The following is a 21,023-nucleotide window of genomic DNA, read 5'->3' as shown; positions in this document are numbered from 1 at the left end:
CAAGTCTGCGTCACCAGGGATCAGTGTTTATCCGAGTGGCATATTATGATATCCCGAGGCTGGAGATATAACCAAGCCCTCACTTTCTTGACTGCCAGAATTCACATTCCTTGGTTCTCTTGGCGAAGTTACATGGATAGAAGATACAATACAAAATAATATATGAGTTTAATAAGGGTGAAATAAAATAAGTAATACGAATAAAGCATCTTCTTGGTTCTTTCGGCAAAGTCACGTAGAAGGGAAATAGTGAAATGATAAAAGTTAAACATAATAAAATACAATTCTCACGACGTCTTTCCGACAGCCCTGTTCTTCACCTGAGGGACGGCTGCTTGCGTTGTGGCCGAAACGTCGTGAGAATTGTATTTTATTATGTTTTACTTTTATTATTTTATTATTTCCCTTCTACGTGACTTTACCGAAAGAACCAAGAAGATGAATCCCTGCAGTCACGAAAGCTTTAAATATAAAAACAATAAAGCCACTAATATAGACTGCAGTCTATAACGTTGATTTGTTCTTTTTAACTGAGTTTTAAACTTTTACCGTTAAAGAAAACGGTACTTGTAATGTTCTAGATTTGAAGCTTTCGTGACTTCAAGGATTCATACTCTTAGTTTTTTCGGTAAAGTCACGTAGGTAGAAAATGAAATTAATAAAATAATAATAATAATTTTTTTTTTACTTTAATTACATTTTTTACCTACGTGACTTTACCGAAAAACCTTATCGTATAGTTGTAATGTTGTTTGTCTTTGCTATGTGTGTGTGTGTGTTTTTTATGGCTCTGAATATTTGTTTGTGAACTGTCCAGAACGTCCGTGTGTGCGGTACTTTGGCAATCTGGAGATTTCCAGATAGTCGCTAACCCCTCTTTGCAGCGAAGTTTGTTGTTTAATGATTTTTTTTTATGACCTCCGGATGCTTGGTGTGGCTTGTGAGGGGTAGCGGGGTTGAGTGTTGGTTTCAATTATTTATTATGAAAAAATATATATTGTCCGAATTATTCTTTAATATGAAATAATGGAAAAAGGCCTATATATACAACATGATGGTGAGCTGTGTGGTGAGTTTAGTACCGGTGTTGGTGGTCATGTGGTGAGTTTAGTACCAGTGTTGGTGGGCGTCTGGTGAGTTTAGTACCGGTGTTGGTGAGCTTTGTAGTGAGTTTAGTACCAGTGTTGGTGGTCATGTGGTGAGTTTAGTACCAGTGTTGGTGGGCGTCTGGTGAGTTTAGTACCGGTGTTGGTGAGCTGTGTGGTCAGATTAGTACTGGTGTTGTTGTGGTGTGGTGAGTTTAGTACCGGTGTTGGTGAGCCTTGTGGTGAGTTTAGTTCTGGTGTTGGTGAGCTGTGTGGTGACTTTAGTACCAGTGTTGGTACGCCGCGTGGTGAGTTTAGTAAGGGTGTTCGTGAGCTGTGTGGTGAGTTCGTTACCGGTGTTGGTAAGCCACTTGATGTGTTTAGTACCGGTGTTGTTGAGATGTGTGGTGAGTTTAGTACCGGTGTTGGTGGTAGTGTGGTTGGTTAAGAACTGGTGTTGGTGAGCTGTGTGGTGAGTTTAGTTCCGTGTTCGTGGGCGTGTGGTGAGTTTAGTTCCGGTGTTGGTTGTCTCGTGGTGAGTTTAGTACCAGTGTTGGAGAGCTGTGTGGCGATTTTAGTACCGGCTCTTGACTCGGGTGCAACCGCAACAAACAAAAACATGAACAAGAAACATCTTAAAGTGACTGCACGCAACAATAAAATCCAGAAAAAAAACAGCAAAGTCTGGGATGCAAGTCGAACAATAACAATCATAAGACAAATTAGATGAAAGTTTTCAGGCTAACTCTGTACTACAACAAACAAACATGGCTAATACTCCTCTTCTTGGTTCTTTCGGTAAAGTCACGTAGAAGGGAAGTAATAAAATAATAAAAATAAAACATAATAAAAGGAAATAAAAAAAATGGCTAATACTGTGAGGCTTTTTCGGTAAAGTCACCTACGTGATTTTACCGACAAAACCGAAAAAACCTAAGAGTGTGAATCCTTGCAGTCACGAAAGCTTCAAATCTAGAAACGTGGCTAAACCAAAACGTTTTCAAAATCACCAAAATAAAGCTATAATAACAATGTAACAGTGATCATAGGAACTGTGATTCAAATTTAACAATGAACGATATACATAACATGTATGACCAATCTTTGCAGCCATAGCTGGCAGCATGACTCACTCCATAACAGCTGGAGTATCAGCAGCAGTATCAACATTTTTCAATACACCTTCAATGATCAGCACACTATGATCAAAACTCAAGATCATACTTTGCAGCGGTCATCCAGAACGATACATTTGATGTCAGGCCATTCTGAATAGCAGTGGCGGCTAGGGGTGTACAACTCCTCTAGAGCAGTTTTGAGTGAAGATCTCACAGGTAGTGATCCAAGTTGCAGTTTATTGGCGATAACATTCCAGACCCTGGGGGCATCAATAGAAAAGGCCCTTCCAGTATATGTACGTCAATAAGGAATGCTAAGCTGGTAAATGAGCGAAGACCTTAGGTCACATTTGTTCTTCGAAACAGAGAGGAGATCCAGCAGGTAGTCTGCTGATTTTTTTGTAAGTACATCGTGAATAAATAAGATCTGATGCACAAGCCGTCGATCATTAAGATAAGTTAAGTTTGACCCAATGTAGAGATCGCAGTGATGGGTCCTATAAGGGCAGTGTAATGCAAATCTTAAAGCCGAATGATAAATTGAGTCAAGCTTCTTCAGTATGGTACTGGGGGCTGATTTATATACGATGTCACAGTAATCAAGTAGAGGCAGTATCGTAGCTCTTATCAATTCCAGGCAGAACATAGGGGGGAAGCAGTGCTTGTGTCGATACAGAAAATAACAATTTTATTTTGTCTTTTTATCATTATAATCAATGTGATCTTGACAATTAAGTTTTGAATCAAAGATGGCCCCAAGATACTTATAGATCTTGACTTGTTCTATTTGATGATTATTTAAGCAATATAATTGGGGGGAAATTACTTCCTGCTTTTGTCCTGGTGAGAAGCTTAGCACATTGATTTTGGAGGTATTCAGGACTAGTTTAAGAGCAACTAGCTGATGTTGTAGTTTGTTGAAATCACCCTGGAGCTTAGCAATCACGTCATCCGGAGAGCGGCCAGCAGTAATCAGTATCGTGTCATCTGCAAACAGATTTACCCTGGAATGATCCAGGTCAGTGCCCAAGTCATTGACATGAAGAGAGAACAAGAGAGGGCCGAGGATGGAACCCTGTGGAACCCCTTTTGTTATCTTAACACTGTTTGACCTCCAACCATCTATGAATACAGTTTGGGTGCGAGAAGAGAGGTAATTATTTAACCATTCTACTGCATGTTTGGAGAATCGGAGGCAACTTAGTTTACTAAGCAGGGTGTTCTGGTCGACTGTATCAAAGACTTTGGACAAGTCAAGAAAAAGACTGGCACAGTACTGCTTTTTATCAAGGCTACTGTAAATGTGATTCAGAGAGTGTAATGCAGCAGATGTGGTGCTGAATTGTTTTTCGGAACGCAGATTGGTTTCGATGTAATAGATTGTTGTCGGACAGGAAACTGCTAATTTAGTAGTTCAATAATATTTCAAAAAATTTCATCAACGAGGACAAAATTGAGATAGGTCGGTAGTTATTTGGATCATCTTTAGGGCCCCCTTTGTGTAGTCGACGAACATAGGAATGTTTTCATTCTAGAGGTATTGATGCTTCTTTGATGGACAGGTTGAAAATATGGGCTATAACTTTGTATATTAGATGACCAACAGTTATCAGAGCAAAGACGGGAATACTATCCGCTCTGGCAGAGGAGGACCCTTTGAGGTAGGACAGTTGTTTCAGAACATTACTTTTGTGGATAGGCTGGAAACTAAATTCGTTTAATGTTTGGATAGGGGTGTAGGAAATTACATGAGCAGGGGTGACTCCCAATACATTATCAAAAAGGTCACCAGGTTCAGAAAAATGAAGGTTAAATGGTCGGCTATTTTTTGGGGTACTGAAAAAGTCCCCCTTTCGGTTAAGCGCAACGGGCAGATTATTTGTGTTAGATGCCTTTTCGATACATTTGATTGTTTTCCAGAAGATCCTGCCATGACCATGTCATTCCAGGAGAATGGAGGAAAAGTAAGCATGTTTTGCATGTCGTATCTTTTTGACGCATCTCTTCCTTAAAATCCTGTATTCTAGCCAGTCATTGACCAAATCACTTTTCTGAGCACATGCCCAAGCCTTGTCCCTAGTTTTCGTAAGCTTCGTAATCAAAGGGTCAAACCATGGTGGGCGGTTGCCTTTAATTTTAAATCTAACCAACGGAGCATATTTGTTAATAATTTGGAGAAACGTGTACCTGAAGGTCTCCCAAGCCGTAGTCAGGTTGTGGATATCACAGACCTTGTCAATATCCGAGTGAAGCACATCATTAGTAAATGCCTGAATGCTGAAGCGTCTCATGGAGTGCTTCTCAACCAATTTAGGGGGGGGGGGTCTTTGGGTCTGGCTGATGATTTCACCCCAAATATAAAGGAGTGATCACTAAGGTTATTACCCAGAACACCAGTAAGCATGACATTTTGAGGGGCATTGGTCAATAGGACGTCAAACAGAGATGACTGTCCCGGCTTTTTTAGGTTGGGTCTTGTGGGGACATTTATTAATTGAAATAGGTTAATACAGCTAATCTGGCTGTGACGGTCCCACCTGATGACGGAGACTTGTGTTGCCTCCGAAAAGTCGTGATTTTTGTTTTTATTTTATTTTACTTTCTACGTGACTTTACCGAAAAAACCTAAGAAGATGATTCCTTGCAGTCACGAAAGCTTCAAATCTAGAATGAAATAGGTTAAATTAATCTGCAATAATTTTGGCTATGGCCGGTGGGTTTAGCCAATTCCAATTCAGATGACCCACTAAACTATTTCACCTTTAGGGAGGTCCCCAAGAAGCTATCTCAGTGCAGCTTCAACATCCTTACCACTAGGCGGTCTATAGCAGCACACTACCAATATCTGTTGATTCTTTGGGAGAGTTATTCTGAGAGCCGGACCTTCAAAGCAACATTGTTTTTAACAAGGAGTGAGCTGGTGAGCATGCAATAGCACTACGAACATAGATGGCAATTCCACCTCCTTTAGACCCTCGGTCAAGCCGAAAAAGGTTGAAGTTGTCAATCGCAATCTGCAAGTCATTGACGGCAGGAGTGAGAAATGTTTCTGCAAGGCAAAAAATGTCCGGGTCCAGATTTGCCACTTCTAGTTTTAGTTGACTTAATTTAATCACAAGCCCTCTGATGTTGACATGTAGAACACCAACGCCTTTTCTGCCAGAAAAAATTTACCCGTAAAAACAAAGTTTTTCACTATAAATCCTTTATATGCGTGGCGGCTAGAGTCCTCTCGTCCTCTGGCTTGAGATGGCTGCCACCTATGGGTCAGATGATTGTCTGCCACCATTAAGCAATTGGTAATTAAATATTTTAAAAAAATTCCCTAAAAAGTGTAAAATTTTGCAATTTTTTTTTCACGAAAATTAATTATCACGCACAAACGAGTCTGTGTGGAAAATGTCAGCTCGATTGGATCACGGGAAGTGGGTTAAAAAACGACCGAAAGATTTGCACGATCGTAAGCAAGCAAGCACGCAAGCACGCAAGCAAGCAAGCAAGTGAACTTAATATAAAGGATTTAAAAATATAGACTTAGCGGCAAATTGCGGTTGTTGTTGTCACTGTTTGTGTGTGGGTTTTGAGTTGAATATCTGCGCGGTTTTAAACGTCCCGGAAGGCCTGCCTACGACCCATCCTGGGTGTCACCAGGCCGTCTCGTGTGAGCAGCTCACAGACCTACGTTGAACTTCTTTCGCACCATACACAGCCAGCCGCGATAAAGATAAACGGAGGTGCGGGGGAAGGACAACAAACTGTTCTAAAGAAAGTAGTTTTCAATCTGCCCCAGAGTGGCTTCCTCATATTCATTCATAAACCTGTAAGGATAATAAATACACAATACAAAAGCCTGAAGCCTAAGTGTTGGTGAGCTGTGTAGTGAGTTTAGTACCGGTGTTGGTGGTCGTGTGGTGAGTTTAGTACCGATATCCTACCTTCCCACCCACCCCCCAATACCCCCACCTACCCCCCACCCCCCCAGGCAGGTCACGTGAGTGAGCCAATCAGACTCAATTGACGCCTAAATGAGGCGGTAATTGATGCACGCGAGGGATCAATGACGGCGCGCGTCCGTGATTGGTGGAGGCGGAGAGCGGCGGTGATGTTGGTGGTGCTGATGGTGATGTTGTTGGTGGTCGTGATGATGTTGGTGATGGTGGTGATGATGGTGGTGATGATGATGATGATGGTTGTGACAGCGGTGATGGTGATGTTGGTGATGGTGGTGGTGATGGTGATGATGGTTGTGACAGCGGTGATGGTGATGTTGGTGGTGGTGGTGGTGGTGATGATGGTGGCGGTGGTAATGATGGTGATGATTGTGATCGCGGTAGTGATGATGTTGGTGCTGGTGGTGATGGTGGTGGTGATGATGATGATGGTTGTGACAGCGGTGATGGTGATGTTGGTGGTGGTGGTGGTGATGATGGTAATGCCTGTTATAGCGGTGATGATGATGTTGGTGGTGGTGAAGGTAATGGTGGTGGTGATGATGATGTTGCTGATGGCGATGATGGTGATATTGCTAGCGCAGTGGTTAGCGCACTGCGCTATGAACCGTTCGACCCGCGTTCGATTCTCGCTCACGTCCAATGTCAGTGGCGAATATCTGAACCAGTCCTGGGTGTCCCCTAGGTTGAATCAACCTTAGAAATGAGTAGCTAGTTCGGTGTGTAGTTTACGTCAGCACTGGCGAAATAAAAGTGCCGCTCCGGCCTTCATAGGCGCTCGCTAACAGCACTTTCCCCAAACGTTTGTTGAGACTATGCGGACGATCTCGGTCTTTGTGGCGATTGGAGTGATGGTGACTGGGGTCATAGAAGTGACAATTGTAGCTATGATGGCGACAACAAGGTGGTTAGGGTTCATGTTGAAGTTCAAGTTGAAAGGTAATGGTCTTCAAGCAGGTGAGAAATCGAGAGAGAAGGTGAGTGAGTGAGTCAGGGAATGAGTGACTGAGGAAATGAGTGAGTGAGATTGTGAGTTAATAAATGGATGAGTGAAATGGTGGGTGGGTAGGTGGGTCAATCATTGGCTGAGACGATGAGTGAGTGAGCAGAGAAGTGAGTTTAAGTGTCCAGTTAATCTTGTGTAACCAGGTGAGAGAACTCAAGACATCATGATATGAGTCTCATTTGTCTGAGTGAGTGAGTTATTGAGCGGGTGGGAGAGTGAGTGAGTGAGATGATGAGTCAATGAATGGGTGAGTGAGATGGTGGGTAAGTGGGTAAATGATTGAGTGAGGTGACAGGATGATGGTGATAGAAGTGATGGGTGTAGTGGTGGTGATGATTGTTGGTGATGGTGTTGATGACAGTGATGATGATTTTGATGTTGATTTCGATCACAATGATGCTAACGGCGACATTGATGATGATGGTAATAATGGTGATCATGTAGATCATGAAGATATTGTAGATGATAATCATGATGATGATATCCAAGGTGTTGATCATGGCGATGATGACAATATCATCATCATGATCATCGTCATCATCAAGATGACGATGATCGCAATGATGATATCGACAGCATTGATGATGATGATGATGATGGTAATAATGATGATCATGAAGGTCAAGTAGATATTGCTGATAATGATGACAATATTGATGGTGATCATATCGGTGATGATAACGATGACGATGATAACATTCACAGGTGGAAGAGATCCGGGGGGACATCGAGAAGGTGGCCGAGAATGTTCAGGAGGTGAAGAAGAAGCACAGCGCCATCCTGTCGGCACCCAACACAGACGAGAGTGAGTGGCCACCAGCCCATGGCGAATCTCCCGACGTGGCAGTCGAACCACAACTGTCCACGTGTTGTAACCACCCACCCACCCCGACTCCACCCACCCACCCACCCCGACTCCACCCACCCACCCACCCACCCCGACTGCACCCGCCCACCCTGACTCCACCCACCCACCCCGACACCACCCACCCACCCCGACTCCACCCACCCACCCCGACTCCACCCACCCACTCCGACTCCACCCACCCCGACTCCACCCACCAACCCACCCTGACTCCACCCACCCACCCCGACTCCACCCACCCACCCACCCCGACTCCACCCACCCACCCACCCTGACTCCACCAACCCACCCACCCCGACTCCACCCACCCACCCACCCCGACTCCACCCACCCACCCACCCCGACTCCACCCACCCACCCCGACTCCACCCACCCACCCACCCCGACTGCACCCGCCCACCCTGACTCCACCCACCCACCCCGACTCCACCCACCCACCCACCCCGACTCCACCCACCCACCCACCCTGACTCCACCCACCCACCCACCCCGACTCCACCCACCCACCCACCCACCCCGACTCCACCCACCCACCCACCCCGACTCCACCCACCCACCCCGACTCCACCCACCCACCCACCCCGACTCCACCCACCCACCCACCCTGACTCCACACACCCACCCACCCCGACTCCACCCACCCACCCACCCCGACTCCACCCACCCACCCCGACTCCACCCACCCACCCACCCCGACTCCACCCATCCACCCACCCCGACTCCACCCACCCACCCCGACTCCACCCAGCCACCCACCCCGACTCCACCCACCCACTCCGACTCCACCCACCCCGACTCCACCCACCCACCCACCCCGACTCCACCCACCCACCCCGACTCCACCCACCCACCCACCCCGACTCCACCCACCCACTCCGACTCCACCCAGCCACCCACCCCGACTCCACCCACCCACTCCGACTCCACCCACCCCGACTCCACCCACCCACCCACCCCGACTCCACCCACCCACCCCGACTCCACCCACCCACCCACCCCGACTCCACCCACCCACTCCGACTCCACCCACCCCGACTCCACCCACCAACCCACCCTGACTCCACCCACCCACCCCGACTCCACCCACCCACCCACCCCGACTCCACCCACCCACCCACCCTGACTCCACCAACCCACCCACCCCGACTCCACCCACCCACCCACCCCGACTCCACCCACCCACCCACCCCGACTGCACCCGCCCACCCTGACTCCACCCACCCACCCCGACTCCACCCACCCACCCACCCCGACTCCACCCACCCACCCACCCTGACTCCACCCACCCACCCACCCCGACTCCACCCACCCACCCACCCCGACTCCACCCACCCACCCACCCCGACTCCACCCACCCACCCCGACTCCACCCACCCACCCACCCCGACTCCACCCACCCACCCACCCTGACTCCACACACCCACCCACCCCGACTCCACCCACCCACCCACCCCGACTCCACCCACCCACCCCGACTCCACCCACCCACCCACCCCGACTCCACCCATCCACCCACCCCGACTCCACCCACCCACCCCGACTCCACCCAGCCACCCACCCCGACTCCACCCACCCACTCCGACTCCACCCACCCCGACTCCACCCACCCACCCACCCCGACTCCACCCACCCACCCCGACTCCACCCACCCACCCACCCCGACTCCACCCACCCACCCCGACTCCACCCACCCACCCCGACTCCACCCACCAAACCACCCTGACTCCACCAACCCACCCACCCCGACTCCACCCACCCCGACTCCACCCACCCACCCCGACTCCACCCACCCACCCACCCCGACTCTACCCACCCACCTTGACTCCACCCACCCACCCCGACTCCACCCACCAACCCACCCTGACTCCACCCATCCACCCACCCCGACATCACCCACCCATCCACCCCGACTCCACCCACCCACCCCGACTCCACCCACCCACCCCGACTCCACCCACCCACACCGACTCCACCCACCCACCCCAACTCCACCCACCCACCCACCCACCCCGACACCACCCACCCACCCTGACTCCACCCACCCACCCCGACTCCACCCACCCCGACTCCACCCACCCACCCAACCCGACTCCAACGACTCCACCCACCCCGACTCCACCCACCCACCCACCCCGACTCCACCCACCCACCCCAACTCCACCCGCCCCGACTCCACCCACCCCGACTCCACCTACCCACCCACCCCGACTCCACCCACCCACCCACCCCGACTCCACCCACCCACCCCGACTCCACCCACCCACCCCGACTCCACCTACCCACCCACCCCGATTCCACCCACCCCGACTCCACCCACCCCGACTCCACCCACCCACCCACCCACCCCGACTCCACCCACCCACCCCGACTCCACCCACCCACCCCGACTCCACCCACCCACCCCGACTCCACCCACCCACCCCGACTACACCCACCCACCACAACTCCACCCACCCACCCCGACTCCACCCACCCACCCCGTCTCCACCCACCCACCCACCCACCCTGACTCCACCCACCCACCCACCCTGACTCCACCCCGACTCCACCCACCCACCCACCCCGACTCCACCCACCCCGACTCCACCCACCCACCCACCCCGTCTCCACCCACCCACGCACCCACCCCGACTCCACCCACCCACCCACCCCGACTCCACCCACCCACCCACCCCGACTCCACCCACCCACCCCGACTCCACCCACCCACCCCGACTCCACCCACCCACCCCACCTCCACCCACCCACCCCGACTCCACCCACCAACCCACCCTGACTCCACCCATCCACCCACCCCGACATCACCCACCCATCCACCCCGACTCCACCCACCCACCCACCCCGACTCCACCCACCCACCCACCCACCCCGACTCCACCCACCCACCCCGACTCCACCCACCCACCCCGACTCCACCCACCCACCCCGACTCCACCCACCCACCCCGACTACACCCACCCACCACAACTCCACCCACCCACCCCGACTCCACCCACCCACCCCGTCTCCACCCACCCACCCACCCTGACTCCACCCACCCACCCACCCTGACTCCACCCCGACTCCACCCACCCACCCACCCCGACTCCACCCACCCCGACTCCACCCACCCACCCACCCCGTCTCCACCCACCCACGCACCCACCCCGACTCCACCCACCCACCCACCCCGACTCCACCCACCCACCCACCCCGACTCCACCCACCCACCCCGACTCCACCCACCCACCCCGACTCCACCCACCCACCCCACCTCCACCCACCCACCCCGACTCCACCCACCAACCCACCCTGACTCCACCCATCCACCCACCCCGACATCACCCACCCATCCACCCCGACTCCACCCACCCACCCACCCACCCCGACTCCACCCACCCACCCACCCACCCCGACTCCACCCACCCACCCCGACTCCACCCACCCACCCACCCCGACTCCACCCACCCACCCACCCAGACTCCATCCACCCACCCCGACTCCATCCACCCACCCACCCCGACTCCACCCACCCACCCCGACTCCACCCACCCACCCACCCCGACTCCACCCACCCACCCCGACTCCACCCACCCACCACAACTCCACCCACCCACCCCGACTCCACCCACCCACCCACCCCGTCTCCACCCACCCACCCACCCTGACCCCACCCCGACTCCACCCACCCACCCACCCCGACTCCACCCACCCACCCACCCCGACTCCACCCACCCACCCACCCCGTCTCCACCTATCCACGCACCCACCCCGACTCCACCCACCCACCCCGACTCCACCCACCCACCCCGACTCCACCCACCCACCCCGACTCCACCCACCCACCCCGACTCCACCCACCCACCACAACTCCACCCACCCACCCCGACTCCACCCACCCACCCACCCCGTCTCCACTCACCCACCCACCCCGTCTCCACCCCGACTCCACCCACCCACCCACCCCGACTCCACCCACCCACCCACCCCGTCTCCACCCACCCACGCACCCACCCCGACTCCACCCACCCACCCACCTTGACTCCACCCACCCACCCCGACTCCACCCACCCACCCACCCCGACTCCACCCACCCACCCCGACTCCACCCACCCACCACAACTCCACCCACCCACCCCGACTCCACCCACCCACCCACCCCGTCTCCACCCACCCACCCACCCTGACTCCACCCCGACTCCACCCACCCACCCACCCTGACTCCACCCCGACTCCACCCACCCACCCACCCCGACTCCACCCACCCACCCCGACTCCACCCACCCACCCACCCCGACTCCACCCACCCACCCCGTCTCCACCCACCCACCCTGACTCCACCCACCCACACTCCCTGACTCCACACACCCACCCCGACTCCACCCACCCACCCACCCCGTCTCCACCCACCCACCCCGACTCCACCCACCCACCCACCCACCCCGACTCCACCCACCCACCCCGACTCCACCTACCCACCCACCCCGACTCCACCCACCCACCCCGACTCCACCTACCCACCCACCCCGACTCCACCCACCCACCCACCCCGACTCCACCCACCCACCCCGACTCCACCCACCCACCACAACTCCACCCACCCACCCACCCCGACTCCACCCACCCACCCCGTCTCCACCCACCCACCCACCCTGACTCCACCCACCCACCCACCCTGACTCCACCCCGACTCCACCCACCCACCCCGACTCTACCCACCCCGACTCTACCCAACCACCCACCCCGTCTCCACCCACCCACCCCGACTCCACCCACCCACCCCACCTCCACCCACCCACCCCGACTCCACCCACCAACCCACCCTGACTCCACCCATCCACCCACCCCGACATCACCCACCCACCCACCCCGACTCCACCCACCCACCCCGACTCCACCCACCCACCACAACTCCACCCACCCACCCACCCCGACTCCACCCACCCACCCACCCCGACTCCACCCACCCACCCACCCCGACTCCACCCACCCACCCACCCCGACTCCACCCATCCACCCACCCCGACTCCATCCACCCACCCACCCCGACTCCACCCACCCACCCCGACTCCACCCACCCACCCACCCCGACTCCACCCACCCACCACAACTCCACCCACCCACCCACCCCGACTCCACCCACCCACCCACCCCGTCTCCACCCACCCACCCACCCTGACTCCACCCCGACTCCACCCACCCACCCCGACTCCACCCACCCACCCACCCCGACTCCACCCACCCACCCAACCCTTTCTCCACCTACCCACGCACCCACCCCGACTCCACCCACCCACCCACCCCGACTCCACCCACCCACCCCGACTCCACCCACCCACCCCGACTCCACCCACCCACCCCGACTCCACCCACCCACCACAACTCCACCCACCCACCCACCCCGACTCTACCCACCCACCCACCCCTTCTCCACCCACCCACCCACCCCGTCTCCACCCCGACTCCACCCACCCACCCCGACTCCACCCACCCACGCACCCACCCCGACTCCACCCACCCACCCACCCCGACTCCACCCACCCACCCACCCCGACTCCACCCACCCACCCCGACTCCACCCACCCACCACAACTCCACCCACCCACCCACCCCGACTCCACCCACCCACCCACCCCGTCTCCACCCACCCACCCACCCCGTCTCCACCCACCCACCCACCCTGACTCCACCCCGACTCCACCCACCCACCCACCCTGACTCCACCCCGACTCCACCCACCCACCCACCCCGACTCCACCCACCCACCCCGACTCCACCCACCCTCCCACCCCGACTCCAAACACCCACCCACGCGGTCTCCACCCACCCACCCTGACTCCACCCACCCACCCTCCCTAACTCCACACACCCACCCCGACTCCACCCACCCACCCACCCACCCACCCCGTCTCCACCCACCCACCCCGACTCCACCCACCCACCCACCCCGACTCCACCCACCCACCCCGACTCCACCCACCCACCACAACTCCACCCACCCACCCACCCCGACTCCACCCACCCACCCACCCCGTCTCCACCCACCCACCCACCCTGACTCCACCCCGACTCCACCCACCCACCCACCCTGACTCCACCCCGACTCCACCCACCCACCCACCCCGACTCCACCCACCCACCCCGACTCCACCCACCCACCCACCCCGTCTCCACCCACCCACCCTGACTCCACCCACCCACCCTCCCTGACTCCACACACCCACCCCGACTCCACCCACCCACCGACCCCGACTCCACCCACCCACCCCGACTCCACCTACCCACCCACCCCGACTCCACCCACCCACCCCGACTCCACCTACCCACCCACCCTGACTCCACCCACCCACCCACCCTGACTCCACCCACCCACCCTGACTCCACCCACCCACCCACCCCGTCTCCACCCACCCACGCACCCACCCCGACTCCACCCGCATCTTCCAGTTTTTTTTCCCCCCTCCACATTTATAATCAACGTCACTACGCGCATTTGGAGTATGTGTCCGCTGCTATTCCCACGCGATGATGATGATGATGCCCCACTTCGTTGAGCTATCGTTTGTGATAGCCAGGTTGGTTCTCAAGAAGAGCTTCATAGCAGCTCAGTGGGCCTCAACCGGTAAAAAAATTAACCCGTAAAAACAAAGTTTTTCACTATAAATCCTTTATATGCGTGGCGGCTAGAGTCCTCTCGTCCTCTGGCTTGAGATGGCTGCCACCTATGGGCCAGATGATTGCCTGCCACCATTAAGCAATTGGTAATTAAATATAATTATTTTTTTTCCCTAAAAAGTGTAAAGTTATGGAAAAAAATGTTCACGAAAATAAATTGTCACACACAACGAGTCTGTGTGCAAAATGTCAGCTCGATTGGATCACGGGAAGTGGGTTAAAAAACGACCGAAAGATTTGCACGGTCGTAAGCGCGCAAGCAAGTGAACTTAATATAAAGGATTTAATAATAGTTGCTTTGGGTGCCTCTGTGCGATCATATGGCTCTCAGCGTGATTATGTGGCTCTCTGTGCGATTCTATGGGTCGTTATTTGAGTATGTTGGTCTCTGTTATGATCGATCCCACGGGTTTATGTGTTTGTCTCTTGGTCTTTGCAAGTTTTCGTGGTCCTCGCTGTGACTCTGTGAACTTCGGTGCGAACGACGAGTCTCGGCGATTGACGGTGAACCCTGAGGGAGCTATCGTCTGGCGAGATGTTAACTCCCTCGCCTGGTACACAGGAGGTCGTGGGTTCGATCCTTGACCCTGATGCCTTCTGCATATTTGGAGTTTGCATGTTCTCTCTCCGGGTCCTTCGGGTTTTCCTTCTACATTCAGAATCGACACGCGTTTAGAGTATTTGGCTGCTATGCATTTCCATACGGTGATAAGCCACGTCGTTGAGCTGTCATTTGTGATACCCAGGTCGATTCTGAAAAAAAGAGGCTACAATGCAGTTCAGTGGGGCCTTTCCTGGAAATAAATCAACATTTTTCTTTCTTTTTTAATAGTGTCATAGTTTAATAGTCGCACGGGCGTCGGTCATTCACACCAAACCCAGTGGACACGTGTGTCCGATGTGGTGCCTGGGGTCTCACCACCAGGCCGTGGGCTCCGGCGCAGTTGCACCGCCTGCACACTCGGCATCCGCACCGCTGGGTTCGTTTTGAACGGCCTTTTTTTTCGCTCTTTGAATTACAACGCCGTTTATATTTAAGTAGCATCCAAGCGCGAACGCATCTACAGACACTTTACAGGAACAGTGGCAAACGGATATGCCGGGATGAAGGCGGTTTGTTTATTCACAGGTAGAGAGAGAGAGGAGAGAGGCAGTCATAGACAGAGGAAGAGAGGAGGGACTGGACTTGAACATGGCCAACAGAGTCGCCAGCACGGATGGCTGGGGGAAGAGAGCTCTAGGCCGCACTAAGCGAAGGTTTATTGTCCGTTGTGTCTTGAAAGGCTGACCGGAGGGGCTTCGGGTGAGTTGTGAGGTAGGAGAGCGCGCGGAGGGGAGGAGAGTGAGATGAGAGGGGATGCGTTCAGAAAATGTACATTTCCAATGGAGCCGATGGTAGTGGTGTTGGTGGTTGATTGGTGATGAAGATGCTTGGCGATGGTGATGGTTAGTGATGGTGATGACGGTTGGCTGGTTAGTGATGATCATGATAGTGGTGGTGGTGGTGATGACGGTTGGCTGGTTAGTAATGATCATGATAGTGGTGGTGGTGATGACGGTTGGTTGTTTAGTGATGATCATGACAGTGGTGGTGGTGATGACGGTTGGCTGGTTAGTGATGATCATGATAGTGGTGGTGGTGATGACGGTTGGCTGGTTAGTAATGATCATGATAGTGGTGGTGGTGATGACGGTTGGCTGGTTAGTAATGATCATGACAGTGGTGATGGTGATGACGGTTGGCTGGTTAGTGATGATCATGATAGTGGTGGTGGTGATGACGGTTAGCTGGTTAGTAATGATCATGACAGTGGTGATGGTGATGACGGTTGGCTGGTTAGTGATGATCATGATAGTGGTGGTGGTAATGACGGTTGGTTGGTTAGTGATGATCATATAGTGGTGGTGGTGATGACGGTTGGTTGGTTAGTGATGATCATGACAGTGGTGGTGGTGGTGGTGATGACGGTTGGCTGGTTAGTGATGATCATGATAGTGGTGGTGGTGGTGATGACGGTTGGCTGGTTAGTGATGATCATGATAGTGGTGGTGGTGATGACGGTTGGTTGGTTAGTGATGATCATATAGTGGTGGTGGTGATGACGGTTGGTTGGTTAGTGATGATCATGACAGTGGTGGTGGTGGTGATGACGGTTGGCTGGTTAGTGATGATCTTGATAGTGGTGGTGGTGATGACGGTTGGCTGGTTAGTGATGATCATGATAGTGGTGGTGGTGATGACGGTTGGCTGGTTAGTGATGATCATGACAGTGGTGGTGGTGATGACGGTTGGCTGGTTAGTGATGATCATGATAGTGGTGGTGGTGATGACGGTTGGTTGTTTAGTGATGATCATGACAGTGGTGGTGGTGATGACGGTTGGCTGGTTAGTGATGATCATGATAGTGGTGGTGGTGATGACGGTTGGCTGGTTAGTAATGATCATGATAGTGGTGGTGGTGATGACGGTTGGCTGGTTAGTAATGATCATGACAGTGGTGATGGTGATGACGGTTGGCTGGTTAGTGATGATCATGATAGTGGTGGTGGTGATGACGGTTAGCTGGTTAGTAATGATCATGACAGTGGTGATGGTGATGACGGTTGGCTGGTTAGTGATGATCATGATAGTGGTGGTGGTAATGACGGTTGGTTGGTTAGTGATGATCATATAGTGGTGGTGGTGATGACGGTTGGTTGGTTAGTGATGATCATGACAGTGGTGGTGGTGGTGGTGATGACGGTTGGCTGGTTAGTGATGATCATGATAGTGGTGGTGGTGGTGATGACGGTTGGCTGGTTAGTGATGATCATGATAGTGGTGGTGGTGATGACGGTTGGTTGGTTAGTGATGATCATATAGTGGTGGTGGTGATGACGGTTGGTTGGTTAGTGATGATCATGACAGTGGTGGTGGTGGTGATGACGGTTGGCTGGTTAGTGATGATCTTGATAGTGGTGGTGGTGATGACGGTTGGCTGGTTAGTGATGATCATGATAGTGGTGGTGGTGATGACGGTTGGCTGGTTAGTGATGATCATGACAGTGGTGGTGGTGATGACGGTTGGCTGGTTAGTGATGATCATGATAGTGGTGGTGGTGATGACGGTTAGCTGGTTAGTAATGATCATGACAGTGGTGATGGTGATGACGGTTGGCTGGTTAGTGATGATCATGATAGTGGTGGTGGTAATGACGGTTGGTTGGTTAGTGATGATCATATAGTGGTGGTGGTGATGACGGTTGGTTGGTTAGTGATGATCATGACAGTGGTGGTGGTGGTGGTGATGGTGATGACGGTTGGCTGGTTAGTGATGATCATGATAGTGGTGGTGGTGGTGATGACGGTTGGCTGGTTAGTGATGATCATGATAGTGGTGGTGGTGATGACGGTTGGCTGGTTAGTGATGATCATGATAGTGGTGGTGGTGATGACGGTTGGTTGGTTAGTGATGATCATGATAGTGGTGGTGGTGATGACGGTTGGCTGGTTAGTGATGATCATGATAGTGGTGGTGGTGATGACGGTTGGCTGGTTAGTGATGATCATGATAGTGGTGGTGGTGATGACGGTTGGTTGGTTAGTGATGATCATATAGTGGTGGTGGTGATGACGGTTGGTTGGTTAGTGATGATCATGACAGTGGTGGTGGTGGTGATGACGGTTGGCTGGTTAGTGATGATCTTGATAGTGGTGGTGGTGATGACGGTTGGCTGGTTAGTGATGATCATGATAGTGGTGGTGGTGATGACGGTTGGCTGGTTAGTGATGATCATGACAGTGGTGGTGGTGATGACGGTTGGCTGGTTAGTGATGATCATGATAGTGGTGGTGGTGATGACGGTTGGCTGGTTAGTGATGATCATGATAGTGGTGGTGGTGATGACGGTTGGCTGGTTAGTGATGATCATGATAGTGGTGGTGGTGATGACGGTTGGCTGGTTAGTGATGATCATGATAGTGGTGGTGGTGATGACGGTTGGCTGGTTAGTGATGATCATGATAGTGGTGGTGGTGATGACGGTTGGCTGGTTAGTGATGATCATGATAGTGGTGGTGGTGATGACGGTTGGCTGGTTAGTGATGATCATGATAGTGGTGGTGGTGATGACGGTTGGCTGGTTAGTGATGATCATGACAGTGGTGGTGGTGATGACGGTTGGCTGGTTAGTGATGATCATGATAGTGGTGGTGGTGATGACGGTTGGCTGGTTAGTGATGATCAGGATAGTGGTGGTGGTGATGACGGTTGGCTGGTTAGTGATGATCATGATAGTGGTGGTGGTGATGACGGTTGGCTGGTTAGTGATGATCATGATAGTGGTGGTGGTGGTGATGACGGTTGGCTGGTTAGTGATGATCATGATAGTGGTGGTGGTGATGACGGTTGGCTGGTTAGTGATGATCATGATAGTGGTGGTGGTGATGACGGTTGGCTGGTTAGTGATGATCATGATAGTGGTGGTGGTGATGACGGTTGGCTGGTTAGTGATGATCATGATAGTGGTGGTGGTGATGACGGTTGGCTGGTTAGTGATGATCATGATAGTGGTGGTGGTGATGACGGTTGGCTGGTTAGTGATGATCATGATAGTGGTGGTGGTGATGACGGTTGGCTGGTTAGTGATGATCATGACAGTGGTGGTGGTGATGACGGTTGGCTGGTTAGTGATGATCATGATAGTGGTGGTGGTGGTGATGACGGTTGGCTGGTTAGTGATGATCAGGATAGTGGTGGTGGTGATGACGGTTGGCTGGTTAGTGATGATCATATAGTGGTGGTGGTGATGACGGTTGGTTGGTTAGTGATGATCATGACAGTGGTGGTGGTGGTGATGACGGTTGGCTGGTTAGTGATGATCATGATAGTGGTGGTTGTGGTGATGACGGTTGGCTGGTTAGTGATGATCATGATAGTGGTGGTGGTGATGACGGTTGGCTGGTTAGTGATGATCATGATAGTGGTGGCGGTGATGACGGTTGGCTGGTTAGTGATGATCATGACAGCGCCTCACCGCGCGACGAACCCGGCGAGCCGAGCACGATTCCCGCTCACGGCCAACACTGGTGACGATTATCTGAACCGGTCCTGGGCCTCCTCTAAGTCGACTCGGCCTAAAATGAGTAGCTGGTGCGGTGTGTAAACATCGCCACTGGGGAGACAAAGGCGGTCTGGCGTGGTTTTGGCCACCCCACCCCCTCGTGTGTCGTGGCGGTCTTGATAGATACACTCACAGCACTTGCCCCCCACAGTCTGTTCGGGCTATACGGGGGATCTTTGTCTTTGGTGAAGACGGTGATGGTTTAATTGGCCCCCTGGGTCTCGGGACTCCGTTCCAGGAGAGTGTCCACAGCGCTGCGATGTCTGGCCAACTCCTTGTCACCCAGCTCACTCCCATCGCACCACGCTCCGTGCCGTGGTGCTGACAGTGGTGGCGAGGGTGGTGATGATGGTGGCGATGGTGGTGATGATGGCTATGGTGGCCGTGATGGTGATAGTGGTGGTGGTGATGATAATTATGGTGGCCGTGATGGTGGTGATGGTGGTGATGGTGGCGATGGTGGCGATGATGATGGTTATGGTGGCGGTGGTGGTGATTATGGTGGCCGTGGTGATGGTGATGATGATGATGGTGGTGATGATGATGATGGTGAGGATGATGGTGGTGATGATGATGGTGGCCATGGTGATGGTGGTGATGGTGGTGATTCACGTCTCTGCTGCTCGGGTGGCGGGTCGCTGTGTTTATTCCGCGCACGTCGCGAGTCTCGGTGACCCCCCCACCTCCCTCCCACCTCCCCCACCCTGCCCCCCCCCCGTCCTCCCCGCCTCCCTCTCTCCTCCCTCCCTTCCCCCTCCACCTCCCCCTCCCTCCCCCTCCCTCCTCCCCACCTCCCTCTCTCCTCCCTCCCTTCCTGCATCAGTGGCTCCTTGCATCAATGATTCCCCGCCTAACGCTGCTGATGCACAATCCTGACGATTCCCTGCTGCAGTCCGCCGCCTGTGCGTGCCCCGCGTCACTCTCACCCCGTCACTCTCACCCCGTCACTCCTCACTCTCACCCCGTCACTCTCTCCCCGTCACTCTCACCCCGTCACTCTCACCCCGTCACTCCGTCACTCTCACCCCGTCACGCTCACCCCGTCACTCTCTCCCCGTCACTCTCACCCCGTCACTCTCACTCCGTCACTCTCACCCCGTCACTCTCACTCCGTCACTCTCACCCCGTCACTCTCACCCCGTCACTCTCTCCCCGTCACTCTCACCCCGTCACTCTCACTCCGTCACTCCTCACTCCGTCACTCCTCACCCCGTCACTCTCACCCCGTCACTCCGTCACTCT

At 54.1% G+C, this 21,023-nt stretch overlaps 1 protein-coding gene across 1 annotated transcript in view; it reads left to right on the top strand.

The window, feature by feature from the left end:
* The window catches only part of LOC144945279 (syntaxin-1A-like), an 86,446-nt gene that overhangs the window by 23,708 nt on the left and 41,715 nt on the right, over nt 1-21,023 (top strand). Inside the window, 1 exon segment of the mRNA XM_078873668.1 lies at nt 7,865-7,964. Coding sequence (XP_078729794.1) covers nt 7,865-7,964 — 100 coding nt within the window.

The sequence above is a fragment of the Lampetra fluviatilis genome, chromosome 37 (assembly GCF_964198595.1).
Source record: "Lampetra fluviatilis chromosome 37, kcLamFluv1.1, whole genome shotgun sequence".
Taxonomy (NCBI): Eukaryota; Metazoa; Chordata; class Hyperoartia; order Petromyzontiformes; family Petromyzontidae; genus Lampetra; species Lampetra fluviatilis.
Note: the sequence above shows the minus strand (reverse complement) of the source record. Positions and strands in the feature narration are given on the sequence as shown.